The sequence below is a fragment of the Lynx canadensis genome, chromosome A2, assembly GCF_007474595.2.
Source record: "Lynx canadensis isolate LIC74 chromosome A2, mLynCan4.pri.v2, whole genome shotgun sequence".
NCBI classification, from domain to species: domain Eukaryota; kingdom Metazoa; phylum Chordata; class Mammalia; order Carnivora; family Felidae; genus Lynx; species Lynx canadensis.
In genome coordinates, this window is record NC_044304.2 from 131,213,317 (window position 1) to 131,236,035 (window position 22,719).

The 22,719-nt window shown below is 37.1% G+C and overlaps 1 protein-coding gene across 1 annotated transcript in view; it reads right to left on the reverse strand.

Moving 5' to 3' along the window:
* BMT2 (base methyltransferase of 25S rRNA 2 homolog) overlaps positions 1-22,719 on the reverse strand; it is a 93,508-nt gene that overhangs the window by 60,193 nt on the left and 10,596 nt on the right. Inside the window, exon 2 of the mRNA XM_030308259.1 lies at positions 16,245-16,386. Coding sequence (XP_030164119.1) covers positions 16,245-16,386 — 142 coding nt within the window. The remainder of the gene's footprint in view (positions 1-16,244; positions 16,387-22,719) is intronic.

The window sequence follows — 22,719 nt, forward strand, 5'->3', positions numbered from 1 at the left end:
TGGAAGCAATAAGTTGTCCTGCAGCAGGTGAATAAAGAAAAAAATTGTGGTACATCCAGACAATAGATTCTTACTCAGTGCTAAAAAGAAATGAGCTACCAAGCCATGAAAAGACATGGAGGAAACTTAAATGCCTATTAAGTGAAAGCTGTCAATATAAAAAGATTATATACTATGATTCCAACTCTATGACATTCTAGAAAAGGCAAAACTATGGAAAGAGTAAAAGAGTCTGTGACTGGGGAAAGAAGGGATGTGCAAGCAAAGCAGAGGATTTTTAGGGCAAGGAAGCCATCTGCATGATACTATAATGGTGAATATTTGTCATTATATATTTGTCAAAACCCACAGAATATACACCACCAAAAACAAATCCTAACGTAAGCTATGGACTTTAAATGATAATGATGTGTCAAAGAAGTTCATCAATTACAATATAATGTACCATTCTGGGTGGATGTTGACAGGGAGGATACTGGGCATGTGTGTGGGCAGGGTGTTTATGGGAACTGTACTTTCTGCTCAATATTACTGTGAACCTAAAATTGCACCAAAAAAATAAATCTACTTGAAAGGGAAAAAAACCCAGGTCAGAACAGTTATCATGTGTCTCCTGATGTAATACACTGAGAAGGACACAATATCACCTAAGTAATATTCTTGCTAATATGCTTCATTTAAATCTAATCAGAGGGGTGCCTGGGTGGCTCAGTCTTTTGAGCGACCGACTTCGGCTCAGGTCATGATCTCACGGTTTGTGAGTTTGAGCCTCACGTCGGGCTCTGTGCTGACAGTTAAGAGCCTGGAGCCTGCTTCTGATTCTGTCTTCCTCTCTCTCTGTCCCTCCCCCACTCATGCTCTGTCTCTCTCTGTCTCAGAAATAAATAAAAAACATTTTTAAAAAATCTAATCAGAAAAAAACCATACAAATCCAAATTGAGAGTCTATAAACCTTTATAAGATGTCTGTGTCATAAAAAAAAAAAAAGGAGAGAGAGATAGAGATTCACATGAGTCAAATCATATTTGTCTTTCTCTGACCGACTTGTTTCACTTAACTACAGAGAACAAACTGTGGGTAGCTGGAGGGGAGGTGAGCAGGGTAATGGGCTAAATGGGTTATAGGCATTAAGGAGGGCAGTTGTGATGAGCACTGTGTGTTACATGTAAGTGATGAATCAGTAAATTCTACTACTGAAACTAACATTACACTCTATGTTAACTAACTAGAATTTAAATAAAAACTTTAACTAAAGAGAAAGCTAGAGAATTTACCTCAACTAAGTGCAATGATACACCTTGAAATATTTAGGAATGAAAGTCTTGTGATTTCTGCAACTGACTACCAAATGGTTCAGTAGAGAGGGAAAGGGGAGAGAAGGGGTGCGGGGGGGGGGGAGGGAGAAAATGGAAAGAAGATACAAAATAAGACTAAAATAGAGAAACATTTTTTTTCAGAAGCTGAAGGAAAGAAAGTGTGAGTCAACGATTTTTATCCAGCCAAGCTGCACATTTTGTAACAAAACTATAGAAAAACAGCTTTTTGTATGTAAGAACTTAGGGAACATCATAGTTGCAAGCTGGTTTTAAAGGATTTACTAGAAGATGAAGTTCATCCATGAGATGGCTGAGAAATGTTGATGAAGAGGCTAGTTAGTAATGAATGAAAAGCATTAAATGAATAAAAAAAGGAAAACTTTATAATGCTGAAGACCACAATTTCCAAAGATATAACAGTTATGAATATTTATGTGCCATTTATCATAGCAGCCATCTTCACTAAGCAGAAACTCCATTGGATTCATGGAGAAACAGACACAACTAACAATAGAGAACTTTAATACATGACTCAATCAAGTGAATGAATATTAGGTAAGGTTAGAGAAACCAAAAAGAGTATAACGAGGTTTATCTTATCTACATAACAAACTCTGCTCTCTAAAGAGAGTATAAATTCTTTTCAAGTGCACATGGAATATTCACAAAACTACCATATACATATACTATGTCATGAAGAAAACCACAGTAAGAGCCACAGAAAAACAGATAAAAATCATCCTATTACAACACAATAAAAGTATAACAGAATAAAACAAAAAAATCCCTTTCACCTGGAAATTTAAATCCATTAATATATTCACATATATATTCATAAATTTAAGGAGGAAACTCATATACATTTCCACAGATGCTGAAAGGACATTCAACACAATTCAACACCTATTCCTAAAAAAAAAAACAAACAAAACAATACACTCAGTAAAATAGGAATTGGTGAACACTTCCTAAAAGTAAAATTATACATATATATCAGCCAAAAAGCCAGCCACGTTTTTAACGGGAACACAATGCACATATTGCTAAATGAATAAGACACAGCTATGTAGCAGACAAGAGAAAAAGTATTAGTCAAAAAAAAAAAAAAAGGAAAGAAAGAAAAATAAAAAAAACTGGAAAGAAAGAAAAATGTATATTCACAGATGAGTTTACCTAGACAACCCAAAAGAATCAATCATAAACCAATACCAATAGATGTAAAAATACAAAAATCAAAAGCCTCCATATATATGTGCATATATAAACAATAGCATATCTGAATATATAACAGAAGTGAAGGTTACATTTACAACAGATCAAAATGATAAAACACCTAAGAATAAATGTAACAAGAAAATGCACATATTCAGAAAACCAGTATTCAGAAAACCTTAAAACACTACTGAACAACTCAAAAGCAGACTGGAACAAATAGAAAAATACATATCTTTTTCATGGGCATGATGATTCAACATTACAAAGATGTCAGTTTTCTCCAGTTATTAAAAAATTTAATGAAATCCCAATAAAAATACAAAGTTTTGCAAGTTTAGTTAGACCAGTTGGTTCTAAAATACACATGAAAAAAAAAAAAAAAAAAGGAAAGAACCAAGAAACCCTGAGAAAGAAGAGCAGTGGTGGCGCAGGGGAAGATGTTACAGAATAACATAGATTAAATGATACAGACAATGAAACATAACAAAGTCCTAAAAAAGAACCAACCATAGCATATAGTTGGCTAACATGGCATATAAGTGTCATGCCAAATCACTGTAGAAAAGGTGGTGCTTTTCATAAATGACGTTAGAGAAACGGGAATTATATTGGGGGAAAAGTTAGATCTATACTTCCCAACAAACACTAGACTGAATTCCAAATAGGTCAGAGATCTAAATGTAGAAAATGATATCATTCAAGTACTATAAGAAAACTAGTGAGTAAATGAGTGCATTACTATTAGGAATTCTTATAGTCTGGGAATCAGGAAAGCTTTTCTAAGGTAAGAGAAATCTGGAAGCAATAAAAGAGATACATATGTGATTACGTAAAAACAAAGATTTCTACATGGCAAACCAAAAACCTGCATGGCAAAAGGTATTAATGAAGACAAAGGGCACATATCTGTAAGTCATAAAAAGCTATGAAAAAATCAAGATAAAAGGGACCAAAACCAGTGGAAATAAAGTGTCAAAAACATGAACATAATTCACAAGGGGCAAATAATTTTTAAATATATAAAAACATACTCAACCTCACTCACAAGAGAAACATAAATTAAAACCACACAGAGATATCAGTTCCCACCTTATCAAACTGGCAAAACTTCTAAAGGTAGGTGAGACTGTGAAGACATAGGTATTATTTTTTTGTTGACGGAACTACAAAATGATAAAACCTCTAAAGAGGGTGATTTGACAAAATCTAACAAAATCACATATACGTTTACTCTTCTCCTCTGCAATTGCACATCCAGGAATCTACAAAGATACAATGCCAAATGTACAAAATGAATATGCACAAGGTTATCCATTACAACACTATTTTTAACAGGAAAAACTTGTAAATAACTTACGAAAATGAAGAGGGTATCTATTTACTTGCAGTTGGTCAATTCATGTTGTCAACTTGACTGGGCCAAGGGGTACCTAGATATCTGGTCAAACATTCTGAGTGATTCTGTGAGGATGGTTCTGAATGAGAGTAACATTTAAATAAGTCAAATGAGTAAAGCAGACTGTCCTTCATAATAGGGGTGGGCCTCATCCAATCACTTGAAGGTCTGCATAGAACAAAAAGGCTGACCCTCCTCCCCAGAGTATGAAAGACTCCTCCTGCTTGACTGCCTTTGAACAGGGACACTGATTTTTTTCTTGCCTTCAGACAAACTGAAACATCAGCTCTTCCTAGGCCTCAAGCCTGCCAGTTTTAGGACTGGAACTACACCACTGATTCTCCTGTGTCTCTAGCATGTCAACTCACCACTGCGAATCTTAAGATTTATCAGCCTCCATATACACAGGAACCCATTCTGTGAAGAACCCTGACTAATACAACAGTGATCTCCATGACATATTAAGTAAAGAAGAAGGGTATAAAACAGCATATACCATATCCCATTTGAATACAGATAATGGGTGGTTATGTATGTGTATGTGAATTTGGTTAATTCTGCAAAAAACAAACAAACAAAAAATCAACAACAAAATAATGTTACCTGAAAATAATTTGTTACTTGGATAAAACAAGTAACAAATGAAGAAATTGGAAGGGAACCTTTTTTGAATACACCTTTTTATAAAGTCTTGACTTCTGAACCATGCAAATGTTTTATATTCTTACAAAATAAAATCGGGGGGAAACCCATAAAACTGAAAGTGAACATAACCATATACAAAAGAACTATTTCAAGTAACTTTTAAACACAGTATCCTGACCCTTAGTGGTTTATGTTCTAAAGACAGAAGAACTACAAAGATACTTTAAACTTCATCCAGTCAGTTTTACTGCTAGGTAAAGTTTGGAAGTAAAATTGACATTGTAATTTTCAAACTATTTTATGTGAACTATAGGACAAAGCAAATGTATTAATGTTATTCAGAACTAAGTCCTTTAGCAGCACATCTAGTGCCCAGATCTTAATTTAATTTCTAAATGCCATTTCTCACTAAAAGAAACAGGCCCTATGAAGAAATAGTTTGATTCTAAGTCTTGGGTGGCAAAACTAAAGGGTTATTTTGTACTACATAGTAACAAAGTGCTCAAAAGTGATTTCAGAACACAGAAGCCAGCTATATATGGAATATGGAATAATTTGAACATACTCCCCCTCAAAAAAAAACAAAGACTGATGGAAAGAATGAATAAATAACAATGCAGGAGGCTACTGTGATATAAAAACCCCCAAACCAAAAAACATACTTATCACAATTGGAATTACTACACCAATTCCTTATTGTTAAGAATTGATGACTAAACAGAAAGAATTAGGGATACGTATATGTTTATTTCTACCCAGCCTTTCTGAAGAACACGTAATCATTCCCTGTTCATAAAGAAAAGGTTTTATTTACAGAAGCTAATAAATAAAAAGAATGATACAATTTGAAAAAATCATTCTGTGGGGCACCTGGGTGGCTCAGTCGATTTAAGCACCAGACTTCAGCTCTGCTCTTGATCTCATGGTTTGTGAGCCCTGGGTCAGGCTCTGGGCTGACAGCTCAGAGCCTGGAGCCTGCTTCAGATTCTGTGTCTCACTTTCTCTCCATCCCTCCCCACTCGCACCCTGTCTCTCTCTCTCTCTCTCTCTCTCTCAAAAATAAGTAAACGTTAAAAAAAATTTTAAAAATCACTCTGCAATCCCAAATGAAATAGTTTATTTAATAAACAGAAGTAAACCTGTTAGCTGACAGACTGTCAGGAGACAGGATTGATCCACAAGCCAAAATGTCCCTCTACATATTACTTGCTAATTGCAAAGGGAAAATATAAGTTTACAATGGAAGGACCACCTACACCAAATGGCAAAATTTAGCAGGTAACCCGACAATTAAGAACTTGCTAATGTAATGCAGTAAGTGTGCAGTTTCACCTAACAGATATTCTGTCAAAAATAATGTTACCTGATTCAACACTTTAGATCAGTTTATAAGAAATAAAGGACACTGGAAAAGTAGATAAATGGCTCCATGAGAAAACAATCAAATAAATCCAAAATACAGGACACAAAACTAGTTTTGGATTAGGATATAGAAAATCACAAAGGGCCCCTGGTTATGCTGTAGCTATGGGGGAAAAAGAACTATACACTCTAAAAAAACAATGTATTAAAAAGAAATCAAGAGAGCTGAGGATACAAAAGGTATAAAGGAACTAAAGAAAGGCCTAGATGAGATCACAGGCACTTTGTACATTTGTTGAAAAGGTGTATAGGCAGCAAAGGATCATGTCTTCCAGGGTAGAAGGATTTTGTTTGATTAAAGGGAAACCAGCAGAGCTTTTAATGGTTGCTTAGAATGGTGTGACAGACTGGAATCTTTAAGAAACCCAAATGCAAAGACTGTTCTCCCTGTTCTATTCCTGCATCCCACCCCCACCCCCCTCCATAGGTCTTGATTTTCAAATATGAAAAAGGCAAGGGAAGTACTAGAGGCTTGGAGTGGGACTAAAAAGCAGAGAAAATTCTTTGCAGTCTTCTGTGGACCTAGGTCCCAGAGTCTTGCTAGAGGACTGTGCCTGTAATATACATAAAACAGGACTCACCCTCAAAGCATTTGAAGACACAAGTGAAATGCAACTATGTAATCCAACTTCAACTCAGTTTAACCCCTGATGGATCAAAGTGTGTCCCTGTCTCACTGGCTGCCTGTTAGAGGGAAAAAACAAAACAAAACAAAAAGCATGCCCTTTCTAGGAAAAACTAATATCATGTCCGTCTCTTCTAAACATAATGCTAGTATATATTTTTAAAAATTACCAGACATATAATGAAGCAGGAAAAAAAAATGATCCATAATCAAAAGAAAAAACAGCCAAAAGAAACAGATCTTGATAAACCATATATTGGAATAAGCAAACAAGGACTTTATAATAATTACCATAAGTATTTTTTTTTTTAAGTTTATTTGAGAGAGTGTGCACAAGGGTGAGGAGCAGAGAAGGAGAGAGAACATCAGTCTCATGAACCGTGAGATCCTGACCCAAGTAGAAATCAAGAGTTGGATGTCTAACCTACTGAGCCATCCAGGCAACCCTATAAATCTTTCTACTTCAGAAAAAGATGAAATTTCAGAGAACTTTAAGAGAAAAATTAAATAATCTAAAGATGAGCCAAGTAATTATACAAAAATTGAGAAAAATGGTATCTTGAAAATCTCTCTTGGTAACTGACAGAACAAAAAGCCAAAAAGAAAAATAAGTAAGGACATACAGATTATTTGAACAGTGCTATTAACCACCTTGAATCAAAAACCACAAAATATAGAATGTGGGATATTTTTCAAATAAACTGTCATTTCTCAAAAAAACTAAATGTTGTGGGAAAGAAAACCAAGAACCTAAAGAAATGCAACCACCAAATGCAATGCATGAGACCTAATTTGATTAAAAAAAAAAATTACAAGCACATTTTGGGGACAATAAAAAAAATCTGAATTTTTGAACTAAGTATTTTAGGAAATGAGGAAATTACTGTTAATTATCTTAATGTGATGATGGTATTATGCTTATGCTGAAGAATGTCCTATTCTTAGGAGATGTGTGGGAATGAAATATCATGTTATCTGCAATTTACTTGCAAATCCAGGAAACTGTGTTTGTTTCTCTGTGTATACAAAGAGTTAGAAAAAGCAAATATTTTTATTAATCATACAGCTATGCCTTTGTGTTATGTTTTTAGTATTTCATGCTATAAATCAAATTATTTTTTAAAGGAAATCATACGTGGAATTCTTCAAGTTAAACAGCCAACAAAATCTTAGCAGGGTAATGTCAGTAAGCCTTACCTTACATACCAAATTCTTATGAAGTTTTAAGTATAACTAACTGAACAGAAACTTCTGTCAAACTCTTTTAAAAGCCCACTTTAGCTCTCAAAGTACTACTGCTTTCTTAGAATTGTCAATAGAGAAAGGAATTATATAAACTCAAGTTAAAATTATAGATAAATCAAGTTTCAAAATTCAAAACTGTTTTGTAGCCTTTTCTCTCAAGCTAGTTTTAAGTTTAAAGTAAAGACATTATAAAACTCCTCATGGGATTACTTTCCATAGTAAATTTATTTTACAATATTTGCCACTGTTCTTTTCCTGCAGTTTGACCTAAATTCTTACGAATGTTCCCTTTCAGCAGTTTGACTTAAAAATGACCTTTTTCAAACACATGTAGATACAATAACTATTGATAGCAACCACACATCTAAGGAAAAAGAAGAGAGAAGTGTGAGCACAGATTATTTACGGAAAGTATAAGCAAATGCTCCTATGAGAATATCACACATCAAAGTCCATTTAAGAAGCAGTCTGAGAGCTTGCTTGGTATACCCGAATACTAATTTTAAAGCAGTGCTGCTAAAAGCCAAGAATGATGGTTTTAAATAGAGATGGTGCTGATTTCCTGATTGGATTATGTCATTACTCCATGTTACAAGGGAAATAACTGGTTCGGTAATACATTTCATTTTGCATTTCTTCGCTTGAGGGAGAAAATGTATATTTTCTAAAAGACAGATTTTCTCTCTAGAACCAAGCAGAAAGCACCAAACATTTAAGTTCCAAGAATCTTATTTCCTATTGTTCTGGCTCCTTTCTTTCTCCAACTCCACAATTCTTGGGGTCCGCAATCTACTGATAACACCTTTTCACTCCTCCTCACTCACCTCATATTTTCAACTCCCTACTTATGTATCACTATAATCACTACAACATGCATACTCTTTCCCTTCCTCTTCTCTTGAGTCATTATACTCACTTGAGCATTAATTTTATTATACTGTTCTGTCCATTCACTTTCTCACTCTCTAAGAAAACTGCCTCACTATAACTTTGCACCTTGATTATCACATTAGCTTCCTAACTGATTTCCTGATTTACATACTCCCCTTCCTATAGTCTATCTTAACACAGTAATTAATTCTTAAGAATTCCTGACACACTTTAAAGGTTAATAAAATCCTGTTACTCTTCTTCTTAAAACATCCAGTGACTCATCTCACACAGAATAAAAGCCAGTGTCTTTAACCATGGTTTACAAGAACCTACGAAATCTAGCTGGTCAGTATCTTATTTTCTACCACTCTTCTTCTCATGTTTCGCTCTAGCCACATTAGTCTCCTTGCTGTTTCAAAAACATGTCAGCACAGTCCTACCTCAAGGCCCCTGGACTTGCTAGGGCTTGTTGTCTCACTTCTTTAATGTTTTTTACACGCATCATTTCTGGGAGGCCTACCCTGTCTACCATACTTAAAATTGTTTTATTTTTCCTTGCTTTGTTTTTCTCATGAGACTTACCATTATCTGACCCAGCATATCTTTAATTTATGTAATGTTTCTTGCCTCTAACCCTCATGAGCACGTAACCTCCATGAAAGCATGGATTTTGTTTGGCTGACTGTTGTACTCCCAGTGCCTGTGATGTGACTAGTACACTGTGGACAATCATTAAAAATCATTAAATAAGGACAGGAAGATGGCGGCGTAGGAGGACGCTGGGCTCACCGCGCGTCCTGCTGATCACTTAGATTCCACCTACACCTGCCTAAATAACCCAGAAAACCGCCAGAGGATTAGCAGAACAGAGTCACCAGACCCAAGTGCAGACGAGAGGCCCACGGAAGAGGGTAGGAAGGGCGGCGAGGCGGTGCGCGCTCCACGGACTGGCGGGAGGGAGCCGGGGCAGAGGGGCGGCTCCTCAGCCAAGCAGAGCCCCCGAGTCTGGCTGGCAAAAGCGGAGGGGCCTGACGGACTGTGTTCCGACAGCAAGCGCGACTTAGCGTCTGGGAGGTCATAAGTTAACGGCTCTGCTCAGAAAGCGGGAAGGCCGGAGGACAAAGGGAGGGTGAGCTGCGGAGCCCCCGGACGACAGAGCTCAGTTTGGCGGGGAACAAAGGCGCTCGCCAGCGCCATCTCCCCCGCCCATCCCCCAGCCAAAATCCCAAAGGGAACCGGTTCCGGCCAGGGAAATTGCTCGCTCCGCGCAAACACCCAACTCTGTGCTTCTGCGGAGCCAAACCTCCGGCAGCGGATCTGACTCCCTCCGGCTGCCACAGGGCCCCTCCTGAAGTGGATCACCTAAGGAGAAGCGAGCTAAGCCTGCCCCCCCTGCCGCCGTGCACCTTGCCTTCCCACCCCAGCTAATACGCCAGATCCCCAGCATCACAAGCCTGGCAGTGTGCAAGTAGCCCAGACGGGCCACGCCACCCCACAGTGAATCCCGCCCCTAGGAGAGGGGAAGAGAAGGCACACACCAGTCTGACTGTGGCCCCAGCGGTGGGCTGGGGGCAGACATCAGGACTGACTGCGGCCCCGCCCACCAACTCCAGTTATACACCACAGCACAGGGGAAGTGCCCTGCAGGTCCTCACCACACCAGGGACTATCCAAAATGACCAAGCGGAAGAATTCCCCTCAGAAGAATCTCCAGGAAATAACAACAACTAATGAGCTGATCAAAAAGGATTTAAATAATATAACAGAAAGTGAATTTAGAATAATAGTCATAAAATTAATCGCTGGGCTGGAAAACAGTATACAGGACAGCAGAGAATCTCTTGCTACAGAGATCAAGGGACTAAGGAACAGTCACGAGGAGCTGAAAAACGCTTTAAATGAAATGCAAAACAAAATGCAAACCACCACGGCTCGGATGGAAGAGGCAGAGGAGAGGATAGGTGAACTAGAAGATAAAGTTATGGAAAAAGAGGAAGCTGAGAAAAAGAGAGATAAAAAAATCCAGGAGTATGAGGGGAAAATTAGAGAACTAAGTGATACACTAAAAAGAAATAATATACGCATAATTGGTATCCCAGAGGAGGAAGAGAGAGGGAAAGGTGCTGAAGGGGTACTTGAAGAAATAATAGCTGAGAACTTCCCTGAACTGGGGAAGGAAAAAGGCATTGAAATCCAAGAGGCACAGAGAACTCCCTTCAGACGTAACTTGAATCGATCTTCTGCACGACATATCATAGTGAAACTGGCAAAATACAAGGATAAAGAGAAAATTCTGAAACCAGCAAGGGGTAAACGTGCCCTCACATATAAAGGGAGACCTATAAGACTCGTGACTGATCTCTCTTTTGAAACTTGGCAGGCCAGAAAGAATTGGCACGAGATTTTCAGGGTGCTAGACAGAAAAAATATGCAGCCGAGAATCTTTTATCCAGCAAGTCTGTCATTTAGAATAGAAGGAGAGATAAAGGTCTTCCCAAACAAACAAAAACTGAAGGAATTTGTCACCACTAAACCAGCCCTACAAGAGATCCTAAGGGGGACCCTGTGAGACAAAGTACCAGAGACATCACTACAAGCATAAAACATACAGACATCACAATGACTCTAAACCCGTATCTTTCTATAATAACATTGAATATAAATGGATTAAATGCGCCAACCAAAAGACATAGGGTATCAGAATGGATAAAAAAACAAGACCCATCTATTTGCTGTCTACAAGAGACTCATTTTAGACCTGAGGACACCTTTAGATTGAGAGTGAGGGGATGGAGAACTATTTATCATGCTACTGGAAGCCAAAAGAAAGCTGGAGTAGCCATACTTATATCAGACAAACTAGACTTTAAATTAAAGGCCGTAACAAGAGATGAAGAAGGACATTATATAATAGTTACAGGGTCTATCCATCAGGAAGAGCTAACAATTATAAATGTCTATGCGCCGAATACCGGAGCCCCCAAATATATAAAAAATTACTCATAAACATAAGCAACCTTATTGATAAGAATGTGGTAATGGCTGGGGACTTTAACACCCCACTTACAGAAATGGATAGATCATCTAGACACACGGTCAATAAAGAAACAAGGGCCCTGAATGAGACATTGGATCAGATGGACTTGACAGATATATTTAGAACTGTGCATCCCAAAGCAACAGAATATACTTTCTTCTCGAGTGTACATGGAACATTCTCCAAGATAGATCAAATACTGGGACACAAAACAGCCCTTCATAAGTTTACAAGAATTGAAATTATACCATGCATACTTTCAGACCACAATGCTATGAAGCTTGAAATCAACCACAGGAAAAAGTCTGGAAAGCCTCCAAAAGCATGGAGGTTAAAGAACACCCTACTAACGAATGAGTGGGTCAACCAGGCAATTAGAGAAGAAATCAAAAAATATATGGAAACAAACGAAAATGAAAATACAACAATCCAAACGCTTTGGGACGCAGCAAAGGCAGTCCTGAGAGGAAAATACATTGCAATCCAGGCCTATCTCAAGAAACAAGAAAAATCCCAAATACAAAATCTAACAGCACACCTAAAGGAAATAGAAGCAGAACAGCAAAGGCAGCCTAAACCCAGCAGAAGGAGAGAAATAATAAAGATCAGAGCAGAAATAAACAATATAGAATCTAAAAAAACTGTAGAGCAGATCAACGAAACCAAGAGTTGGTTTTTTGAAAAAATAAACAAAATTGACAAACCGCTAGCCAGGCTTCTCAAAAAGAAAAGGGAGATGACCCAAATAGACAAAATCATGAATGAAAATGGAATTATTACAACCAATCCCTCAGAGATACAAACAATTATCAGGGAATACTATGAAAAATTATATGCCAACAAATTGGACAACCTGGAAGAAATGGACACATTCCTGAACACCCACACTCTTCCAAAACTCAATCAGGAGGAAATAGAAAGCTTGAACAGACCCATAACCAGCGAAGAAATTGAATCGGTTATCAAAAATCTCCCAACAAATAAGAGTCCAGGACCAGATGGCTTCCCAGGGGAGTTCTACCAGACATTTAAAGCAGAGATAATACCTATCCTTCTCAAGCTATTCCAAGAAATAGAAAGGGAAGGAAAACTTCCAGACTCATTCTATGAAGCCAGTATTACTTTGATTCCTAAACCAGACAGAGACCCAGTAAAAAAAGAGAACTACAGGCCAATATCCCTGATGAATATGGATGCAAAAATTCTCAATAAGATACTAGCAAATCGAATTCAACAGCATATAAAAAGAATTATTCACCATGATCAAGTGGGATTCATTCCTGGGATGCAGGGCTGGTTCAACATTCGCAAATCAATCAACGTGATACATCACATTAACAAAAAAAAAGAGAAGAACCATATGATCCTGTCAATCGATGCAGAAAAGGCCTTTGACAAAATCCAGCACCCTTTCTTAATAAAAACCCTTGAGAAAGTCGGGATAGAAGGAACATACTTAAAGATCATAAAAGCCATTTATGAAAAGCCCACAGCTAACATCATCCTCAACGGGGAAAAACTGAGAGCTTTTTCCCTGAGATCAGGAACACGACAGGGATGCCCACTCTCACCGCTGTTGTTTAACATAGTGCTGGAAGTTCTAGCATCAGCAATCAGACAACAAAAGGAAATCAAAGGCATCCAAATTGGCAAAGATGAAGTCAAGCTTTCGCTTTTTGCAGATGACATGATATTATACATGGAAAATCCGATAGACTCCACCAAAAGTCTGCTAGAACTGATACATGAATTCAGCAAAGTTGCAGGATACAAAATCAATGTCCAGAAATCAGTTGCATTCTTATACACTAACAATGAAGCAACAGAAAGACAAATAAAGAAAATGATCCCATTCACAATTGCACCAAGAAGCATAAAATACCTAGGAATAAATCTAACCAAAGATGTAAAGGATCTGTATGCTGAAAACTATAGAAAGCTTATGAAGGTAATTGAAGAAGATTTAAAGAAATGGAAAGACATTCCCTGCTCATGGATTGGAAAAATAAATATTGTCAAATGTCAATACTACCCAAAGCTATCTACACATTCAATGCAATCCCAATCAAAATTGCACCAGCATTCTTCTCGAAATTAGAACAAGCAATCCTAAAATTCATATGGAACCACAAAAGGCCCCGAATAGCCAAAGGAATTTTGAAGAAGAAGACCAAAGCAGGAGGCATCACAATCCCAGACTTTAGCCTCTACTACAAAGCTGTCATCATCAAGACAGCATGGTATTGGCACAAAAACAGACACACAGACCAATGGAATAGAATAGAAACCCCAGAACTAGACCCACAAACGTATGGCCAACTCATCTTTGACAAAGCAGGAAAGAACATCCAATGGAAAAAAGACAGCCTCTTTAACAAATGGTGCTGGGAGAACTGGACAGCAACATGCAGAAGGTTGAAACTAGACCACTTTCTCACACCATTTACAAAAATAAACTCAAAATGGATAAAGGACCTAAATGTGAGACAGGAAACCATCAGAACCTTAGAGGAGAAAGCAGGAAAAGACCTCTCAGACCTCAGCCGTAGCAATCTCTTACTCGACACATCCCCAAAGGCAAGGGAATTAAAAGCAAAAGTGAATTACTGGGACCTTATGAAGATAAAAAGCTTCTGCACAGCAAAGGAAACAACCAACAAAACTAAAAGGCAACCAACGGAATGGGAAAAGATATTTGCAAATGACATATCGGACAAAGGGCTAGTATCTAAAATCTATAAAGAGCTCACCAAACTCCACACCCGAAAAACAAATAACCCAGTGAAGAAATGGGCAGAAAACATGAATAGACACTTCTCTAAAGAAGACATCCAGATGGCCAACAGGCACATGAAAAGATGTTCAGCGTCGCTCCTTATCAGGGAAATACAAATCAAAACCACACTCAGGTATCACCTCACGCCAGTCAGAGTGGCCAAAATGAACAAATCAGGAGACTATAGATGCTGGAGAGGATGTGGAGAAACGGGAACCCTCTTGCACTGTTGGTGGGAATGCAAATTGGTGCAGCCGCTCTGGAAAGCAGTGTGGAGGTTCCTCAGAAAATTAAAAATAGACCTACCCTATGACCCAGCAATAGCACTGCTAGGAATTTATCCAAGGGATACAGGAGTACTGATGCATAGGGGCACTTGTACCCCAATGTTCATAGCAGCACTCTCAACAAGAGCCAAATTATGGAAAGAGCCTAAATGTCCATCAACTGATGAATGGATAAAGAAATTGTGGTATATATACACAATGGAATACTATGTGGCAATGAGAAAAAATGAAATATGGCCTTTTGTAGCAACGTGGATGGAACTGGAGAGTGTAATGCTAAGTGAAATAAGCCATACAGAGAAAGACAGATACCATATGGTTTCACTCTTATGTGGATCCTGAGAAACTTAACAGGAACCCATGGGGGAGGGGAAGGAAAAAAAAAAAAAAAAGAGGTTAGAGTGGGAGAGAGCCAAAGCATAAGAGACTGTTAAAAACTGAGAACAAACTGAGGGTTGATGGGGGGTGGGAGGGAGGGGAGGGTGGGTGATGGGTATTAAGGAGGGCACCTTTTGGGATGAGCACTGGGTGTTGTATGGAAACCAATTTGTCAATAAATTTCATATATATATAAAAAAAAATATTAAATAAATAAATAAAATAACTAAATTAAATATGCATTTTTCTCTGGATTATTTGTTGAATGAATGAAATATGCATTATGACATAACTTTTAAATGAGATTAAAACAGAAATTTTGGATAAAAAATAACTGCAATGAAATATAAACCAGAAATTATCATAAATTCATTTTCCATGCAGAAAGATAATGCTTTGTTTTCTGAGAATTCATTTATAAATTCAATCAATACATATATCCGTTCCAATAATTTTACTACCTTGAGAGAAATGACCAAGAGTATTTCATTTTGATGTCTTAAATTTATACAATGAGAAAATAAGCATTATCCAAAGTAAATTTAAGTGCTGGAATACTCTGAATTATATATCCAAAATTCAGGATTTTGACACTTTTAAGAGGTTTTCAAATTTTAAAATACAGAAAATCACATTTACTTGAATCCAAATATGGAGAATTATAAAAAGAAATTTCTATACTATAACTTATCAATGAAGTTAAGTGTTAAAACTCATATTTTAAATGTATTGATGTTTAAGTATATTTGATGCATTTAAAGCTATACTTTTATTTTTATTTTTTAAAGCTACAATTTTGAAAGGCTAAAACAAAACTTCAAGTTATGTCAAAGAAAAACATTTTGATTAAAAAGGGATGAATGATATAAACTTAGAGAAAGTGTGGCAAGGGGGAGAAGTTATTTAAAAAAATAATCTGTTTTAAAACAGTCCTATTTTGGTACAGTAAATTATACAAAGCATTACTTGGATTTCAGACTTTAAACGATATAGTAGAAACCAAATATGTTAGTTCATAAAAACACTCACCTACAACACCATTCAATACGACCTTCGCCCTCACAAGTTTTTGCCCAATGGTTATCTGCCAAATTTTTCATTGCAACAGCATATTCACAAAGTGTTTCCTCATCCTCACAATGTTCTCGCCAGATCTTATCAAAATCTCCCACTAAAAACAAGGGAAAAGACGAATTAAGTTAACTTCACTTACAAATGTCTCAGGCTTTTAAAAGTTTCTGCGTAATCTAAAATTACTTAAAGATGAATATAAGCAAAATTATAAAGTCAAGTTGCATCAAGTTTAAACTAGAATTTTAAAAGCTCCTTTATGCAAATAGATATATCACTTTAACTATGATGATTTGATAATCAAATAAATTTTCACCAATTTAAACAGATGGATTTGTGAAGCTGAATGAAACTAACACACATAAGTAGGAGTTATCAGTTTATAAACCAAAAACACACTGGTAGGGGACAATTATGGCTGGGTATTCAAACATTAATTATCCTGGTACCCTTGGGCAATTTGACCTTGCTGCACAAAGTTACTTAAGCCTGCTTCTTGCCTGTTATTTTCTTGGATCTCTACATACTGATCAGTTTCCTATATTAAAAAGGGGTATGGGTGCCTGGGTGGCTCAGTCGGTTGGGCCGAGTTAAACTCAGGTCATAATCTAACAGCTCGTGGGTTGAAGCCCTGCGTCAGGCTCTGTGCGGACAGCTCAGAACCTGAGACTGCTTTGGATTCTGTGTCTTCCTCTTTCTCTTCACCTCCCTCATTCATACTCTGTCTCTTTCTCTCTCTCTCAAAAATAAGCGAATCAATCAATCAATAAAAAAAGGGTTGATAGGTGAGATGGCACCATAAATTACCAAGCAAGATAAATATTTTTATTTCTTCACTTGGATGTGTTCTAGGCATATTGTATTTTAAAAAATTATAATTATAGGGCAAAAATGTTGCTAGAGAAACTACCTTAGAAGCCTCTCTGAAGTTTTAAGTCTTTACAAAATGTTCTGAATAAACATTATAAGCTGACTATATATATATATTTTTTAAGTTTATTTATTTATTTTGAGAGAGAGCGAGAGCAAGCATGAGCAGGGGAGGGGCAGAGAGAGAGAGGGAGAGAATCCCAAGCAGGCTCCATGCTGTCAGCACAGAGCCCGATGTGGAGCTTGAACTCACAAACTGTGAGATTGTGACCTGAGCCAAAACCAAGAGATGGATGCTTAGCCGACTGAACCACCCAGGCACCTCATAAGCTGAGTATATTACTGAGCCACGATATTACTTCTGGCTACTATGGGTTTTTTTTTTGTTTTTGTTTTGTTTTTTTGAGAGAGAGAAAGACAGCAAGCAGAGGTGGGACTCGATTTCACAACTGTGATATCATGACCTGAGTCAAAATCAAGAGTTGGATGCTTAACCTACTGAGCCATCTAAGCACCCCTTGCTACTATCGTTTTAAAAACATTAAATAAGGGGCGCCTGGGTGGCGCAGTCGGTTAAGCGTCCGACTTCAGCCAGGTCACGATCTCGCGGTCCGTGAGTTCGAGCCCCGCGTCGGGCTCTGGGCTGATGGCTCAGAGCCTGGAGCCTGTTTCCGATTCTGTGTCTCCCTCTCTCTCTGCCCCTCCCCCGTTCATGCTCTGTCTCTCTCTGTCCCAAAAATAAAATAAAAACGTTGAAAAAAAAATTAAAAAAAAAAATAAAAACATTAAATAAGTTCTCACTTTTAATATGAAATCTGAAACAGCAATATGAGTTCCAATAAAGAATGGTATGAGGATGCTATGCCAAATAGATGACATTAACATAATTGTAAGGGTAAAAGAGTAAACAAAAATTATCAAAGTAGCTTCACTCAATGTCCTTAGTGGTAAGATTTAGGTTCTCTTGCTTCATGTTCAAATGTAGGCAATTGTTTGGCAGAATAGGCTGAAAAATATAAATAAAACAACCAAATTTGAAGATAATCATTCTACCCAAATTCTCTCCAGAGGTGAGACTATGAGATTCTAGTATTTAAGAAGTGCTTTTTTTTTTAACAAAGAAAAAATAATTATAAGTTTAAATATATCAAGACTTAGTCAAAATTTGAAACACTTTATTTTAAGCACAGTCCAACAAGGACTGAGTTGAAAATCAAACTATTAGCCCTCTAGTTTGACCAAATTAAGAAATAGCAAGAAAGGTACAAACATGCCCTCACACACACTGTTAAAAAGGTGTATATATCACAGTCTCCTTCTAGGTCTGAATACCAACTGTAAACCCCAAAGGAATGAAAAGTTCTCTTCTTGGGGGTTATGTTCTTATAGAACAATATATTCATTAACTGGTAATATTTGTGAGGTGATGAGAGCTTTCAATTTGTTATATAGTAGATTGGCAATAACTGTCCACTAAAAACAAGCAGGCAAATTTATTTCCCAAATTCTCAAAGAAAAACTTCTCAGTATTAGCAACATCTTTCAGATGTAGTTATTTACCAACTCTATAAATAGAACTACAGGAAGTAAAGCCTTTAAAACAAATATTTTGATTAATGATACATTAAAAAAACTTTTTTTGCTGTTTATTTATTTCGGGGGGGGGGGGACAGAACATGAGCAGGGGAGGGGCAGAGGGACAGAGGGAGACACAGAATCTGAAGCAGGCTCCAGGCTCTGAGCTGTCAGCACAGAGCCTGACACGGGGCTCAAACCCATGAACTGTGAGATCATGACCTGAGCCCAAGTCGGACGCTTAACCGACTGAGCCACCCAGGCACCCCATTTAATGATACCTTTTAATTTAAATTTTTAAAGATTTTTAAATTTATTTTTGAGAAAAAGTGAGAGAGACAGCGCAAACAGGGGAGGGGCAGAGAGAGAGAGGGAGACACAGAATCCCAAGACAGGCTCCGGGCTCTGAGCTGTCAGCACAGAGCCCGTCGCAGGGCTCGAACTCAAACTGCAAACCGCGAAATCACGACCCAAGCCAAAATTGGACGCTCAATGAGCCACCCAGGTGCCCCCAGATTTCCTTTCTGTACAACTTTTCAGTTTAGATTCTACAGAAGATACAATGTAGGGAAAAGACCTGGGTTTTTGGGAAAGCAGTTTATTTGGGAGAGAATCCTAGGAAACAGGAGTGGAGGGAATAGGGAGAATGAACCTAGGAAGGAAAAAGTGGTAATACAGAGGGCATTATTGAGTTTGCTCCTAGGGATAAGAGAAGCATACAGAAAGCCTCTGGAACTGGGCACCTAAAAGACAGGAGGCAAGGATGTTTTATGCATCAGCTACAATCCCCAATTAACTGAGAGTTGTTAAGAACCTGCACTTTTAGTTTTCATTTAGGCACTGAATAAGGGGATATCCTTAATGGGTTCCAGCAGTGTTGGAGAAAGGTGCAGAGCAGACAAGAAAGCAGCACTCATTTAAAGTGGGACTTTGTAAGGGCTGTGTTCCTCTGAGCTCACAGGGTTTGCCCACCACAGCTGAAGACCAAGGTAAGGTATATGGGACACCAAAGGCATCTACTACAAATCTATGTCACTGTACACTGTGAAATTCAATTTACTTTACAATTATTTTATTAGCTATGAGATGCAAAGATAACTGTTTATACACAGAAACCTACTGCCCTTCAGCTTTTAAGAAGACCTGTAGTTTTGCACATTTAACAAAATTTTGTTCCAATATTATCAATTTCTTGTAGAATTTTAAACCTTACTATCTGCTCCAATGAAGCTTAGAGGAAGGATTCAAATTTTGTCTGCAAGCCTATTGAACTCAAACTGTCTGCAGAAAACTTTCAACTCGATGTCTTCATTAACATTTAAGTCTCTAAACTCTCCCCAAGTACGCTGACACTCAAACAGATGTGTGTTTAGTAAAGTGTAGTAGTACACTTATATATAACTGAGATTAAACAACACAATTGTATATATTCTATATTCTTCATTCTTTCATTGGATTTGCTGGAAAACAAAACAAAACAAAACAAAACAAAACCTATTTCAAATGCTACCCAGAATAACAAGGCTAATGAGCTAGCACAGGCATCAAAGAAAGGAAAGAAGATATGTAACAAGATGCTCTAAGATAAGAATGTGCTGTGTTCCCCATATCCTATGTAAGGTATCCTGGACCCAGAACTTTTAAATCATGTATTTATTCAACAAGAATGTATAAAACCCTGTCTATTAGGAATACACTATGTTAAATGGTGGTTGCAAAGTTGAACAAAAACATAGCCTCCAGTTATGAGAAAATTCTACTTTCTAGAATACCCTTGAAAGCTTATTATTGTTTAAATAAAGTCATCAAACAAAAATAGAATGGGTAAATTTAGTTCTTTTTTTTTCATAATAGCCCATTCTTTGTTTTTAGAATATTAAAATAATGGTATTTTTCCTTTAAGCAAAATATTTTCAAAATAATTTATGATTTGGATCCTAAAAGCCAAAACCAATTAAGGGTGACCAGTGCCCAGTATACATATTCAGAATTCTTCTGCTAACTTGGTCAAATTGCATACATAAAAAATATGTTAAAACTTGATTCTAAGAATTTTTGGTTATCATTTAGTTATTAGGTCAACCAATATTTAAAAGACTATCTTATTTAAAAGAATAATACTTTTTCACTACCAAAAGGCAAATCAGGAACTACAAACTTCCTGAGGTCTACATCAAAGATCCAGTCAACAGAACCAGAAATGCTTAAGTATTTAAGCTCAATCAGAGCTCTCAATGAATTAATAATTAGTCTTTTTTAAATTTTTTGTTTTTTAATATAATTGATTGTCAAATTGGCTTACATACAACACCCAGCGCTCATCCCAACAATTTGTCTTTAAGTTTATTTATTTATTTATTTTTGAGAGAGACAGGGACAACGTGAGCAGGGGAGGGGCAGAGAAAGGAAGAGAGAGAATCCCAGATTCCACACTGTCAGCAAAGACCCCAACACAGTGCTCGAACTCATGAAACCACGAGATCATGACCTGAGCCAATCCCGAAAGTCCAGCCCTCAACCTACTGAGCCACCCAGGCACCCCTAATAATTAATCTTAAATGATTTTACAATGATATTGGCATTTGTGATGACTCAAAATCACTGTGATTAATATCTATTTTTTTGCCTACTTGTTACAGACATCCTACAAAAATGTGAATGTATCTTTAAAAAAAAGGAAGGGAATGAAGGAGAGGTAAATCTACAATAAATATATACATTTCATTTTGCCCAAATACAGAGAAATCAAAAATTATTTTTAGAAAGCACAATTAAAAATATATATATGTCCTCCAGTTTAACTTGAAATTAATAGTTAATGAACATTTTATGGTCAAACTAAAATAATAAATTTAGAGAAGAAATCAGTAATCTTTTGTTCAAATACATAGTTTTAAAGATCACTTAAAACTCTGCTTTGTCTAGGGGCGCCTGGGTGGCTCAGTCGGTTAAGCGTCCGACTTCAGCTCAGGTCACGATCTCGCGGTCCGCGAGTTCGAGCCCCGCGTCGGGCTATGGGCCGATGGCTCACAGCCTGGAGCCTGCTTCCGATTCTGTGTCTCCCTCTCTCTCTGCCCCTCGCCTGTTCATGCTCTGTCTCTCTCTGTCTCAAAAATAAATAAACGTTAAAAAAAAAATTAAAAAAAACACAAAAAACTCTGCTTTATCTAAAAGATAAAGTCATCAATTTGTCTTACAAGATTCTAGAACAAAGTTCATATTAACATGACTTCTATTTATTATATTCTCCTTATATTTAAAATTTTTAAACATTAATTTTAAAAAACTAACTAATAAGGGTGCGGGGTGGCTCAGTCAGTTAAACGTCAGATTTGGGCTCAGTCATGATCTCACAGTTTCCTTGAGTCGGAGCCCTGCATCCCACTCTGTGCTGACAGCCCATAGCCTGCTTCAGATCCTCCCTCTCTCTGCCCTTCCCCGACTTGGACGTGTGTGTGTGTGTGTGTGTGTGTGTGTGTGTGTGTGTGTGTGTGTTCTCTCAAAAATAAATAAATAAACTTAAAAAAACTAATTAATAATTTAAAACACAAGTGATGCCAACTTAGGTTGCCAAACCAAGTTCAATAATAGAAATCAGTGAGCCAAGTTATTTTGAAGACTGGTTCTAATATCAAGACAGTATCCTAATTATTGACTAAATTCACCTCCACAAACATTATATGTCACAACTAAAGAAAAATACAAGCTACTACTTTCTATGAGAAGCCAGTAACAACTAAATAGGAAAAAAATTAATAGCACATTAATTCATTAGTTCAAAAGACATTTTGATTTAGAACTTATATAAACTCTCGAGGTTAGTCATAGTGCCCCATTAATGGGAGAGAAAATGTTTGAATTTTCACCATGCTCAAAAGATACAGGAAACCCCAAAATTACAAATTAAATTATGCACAGAGTAAAATTCAAACTACAGTTGACAACTGTCAACAGATAGTAGTGATGAAAAAGAAGTACAATTTGAATA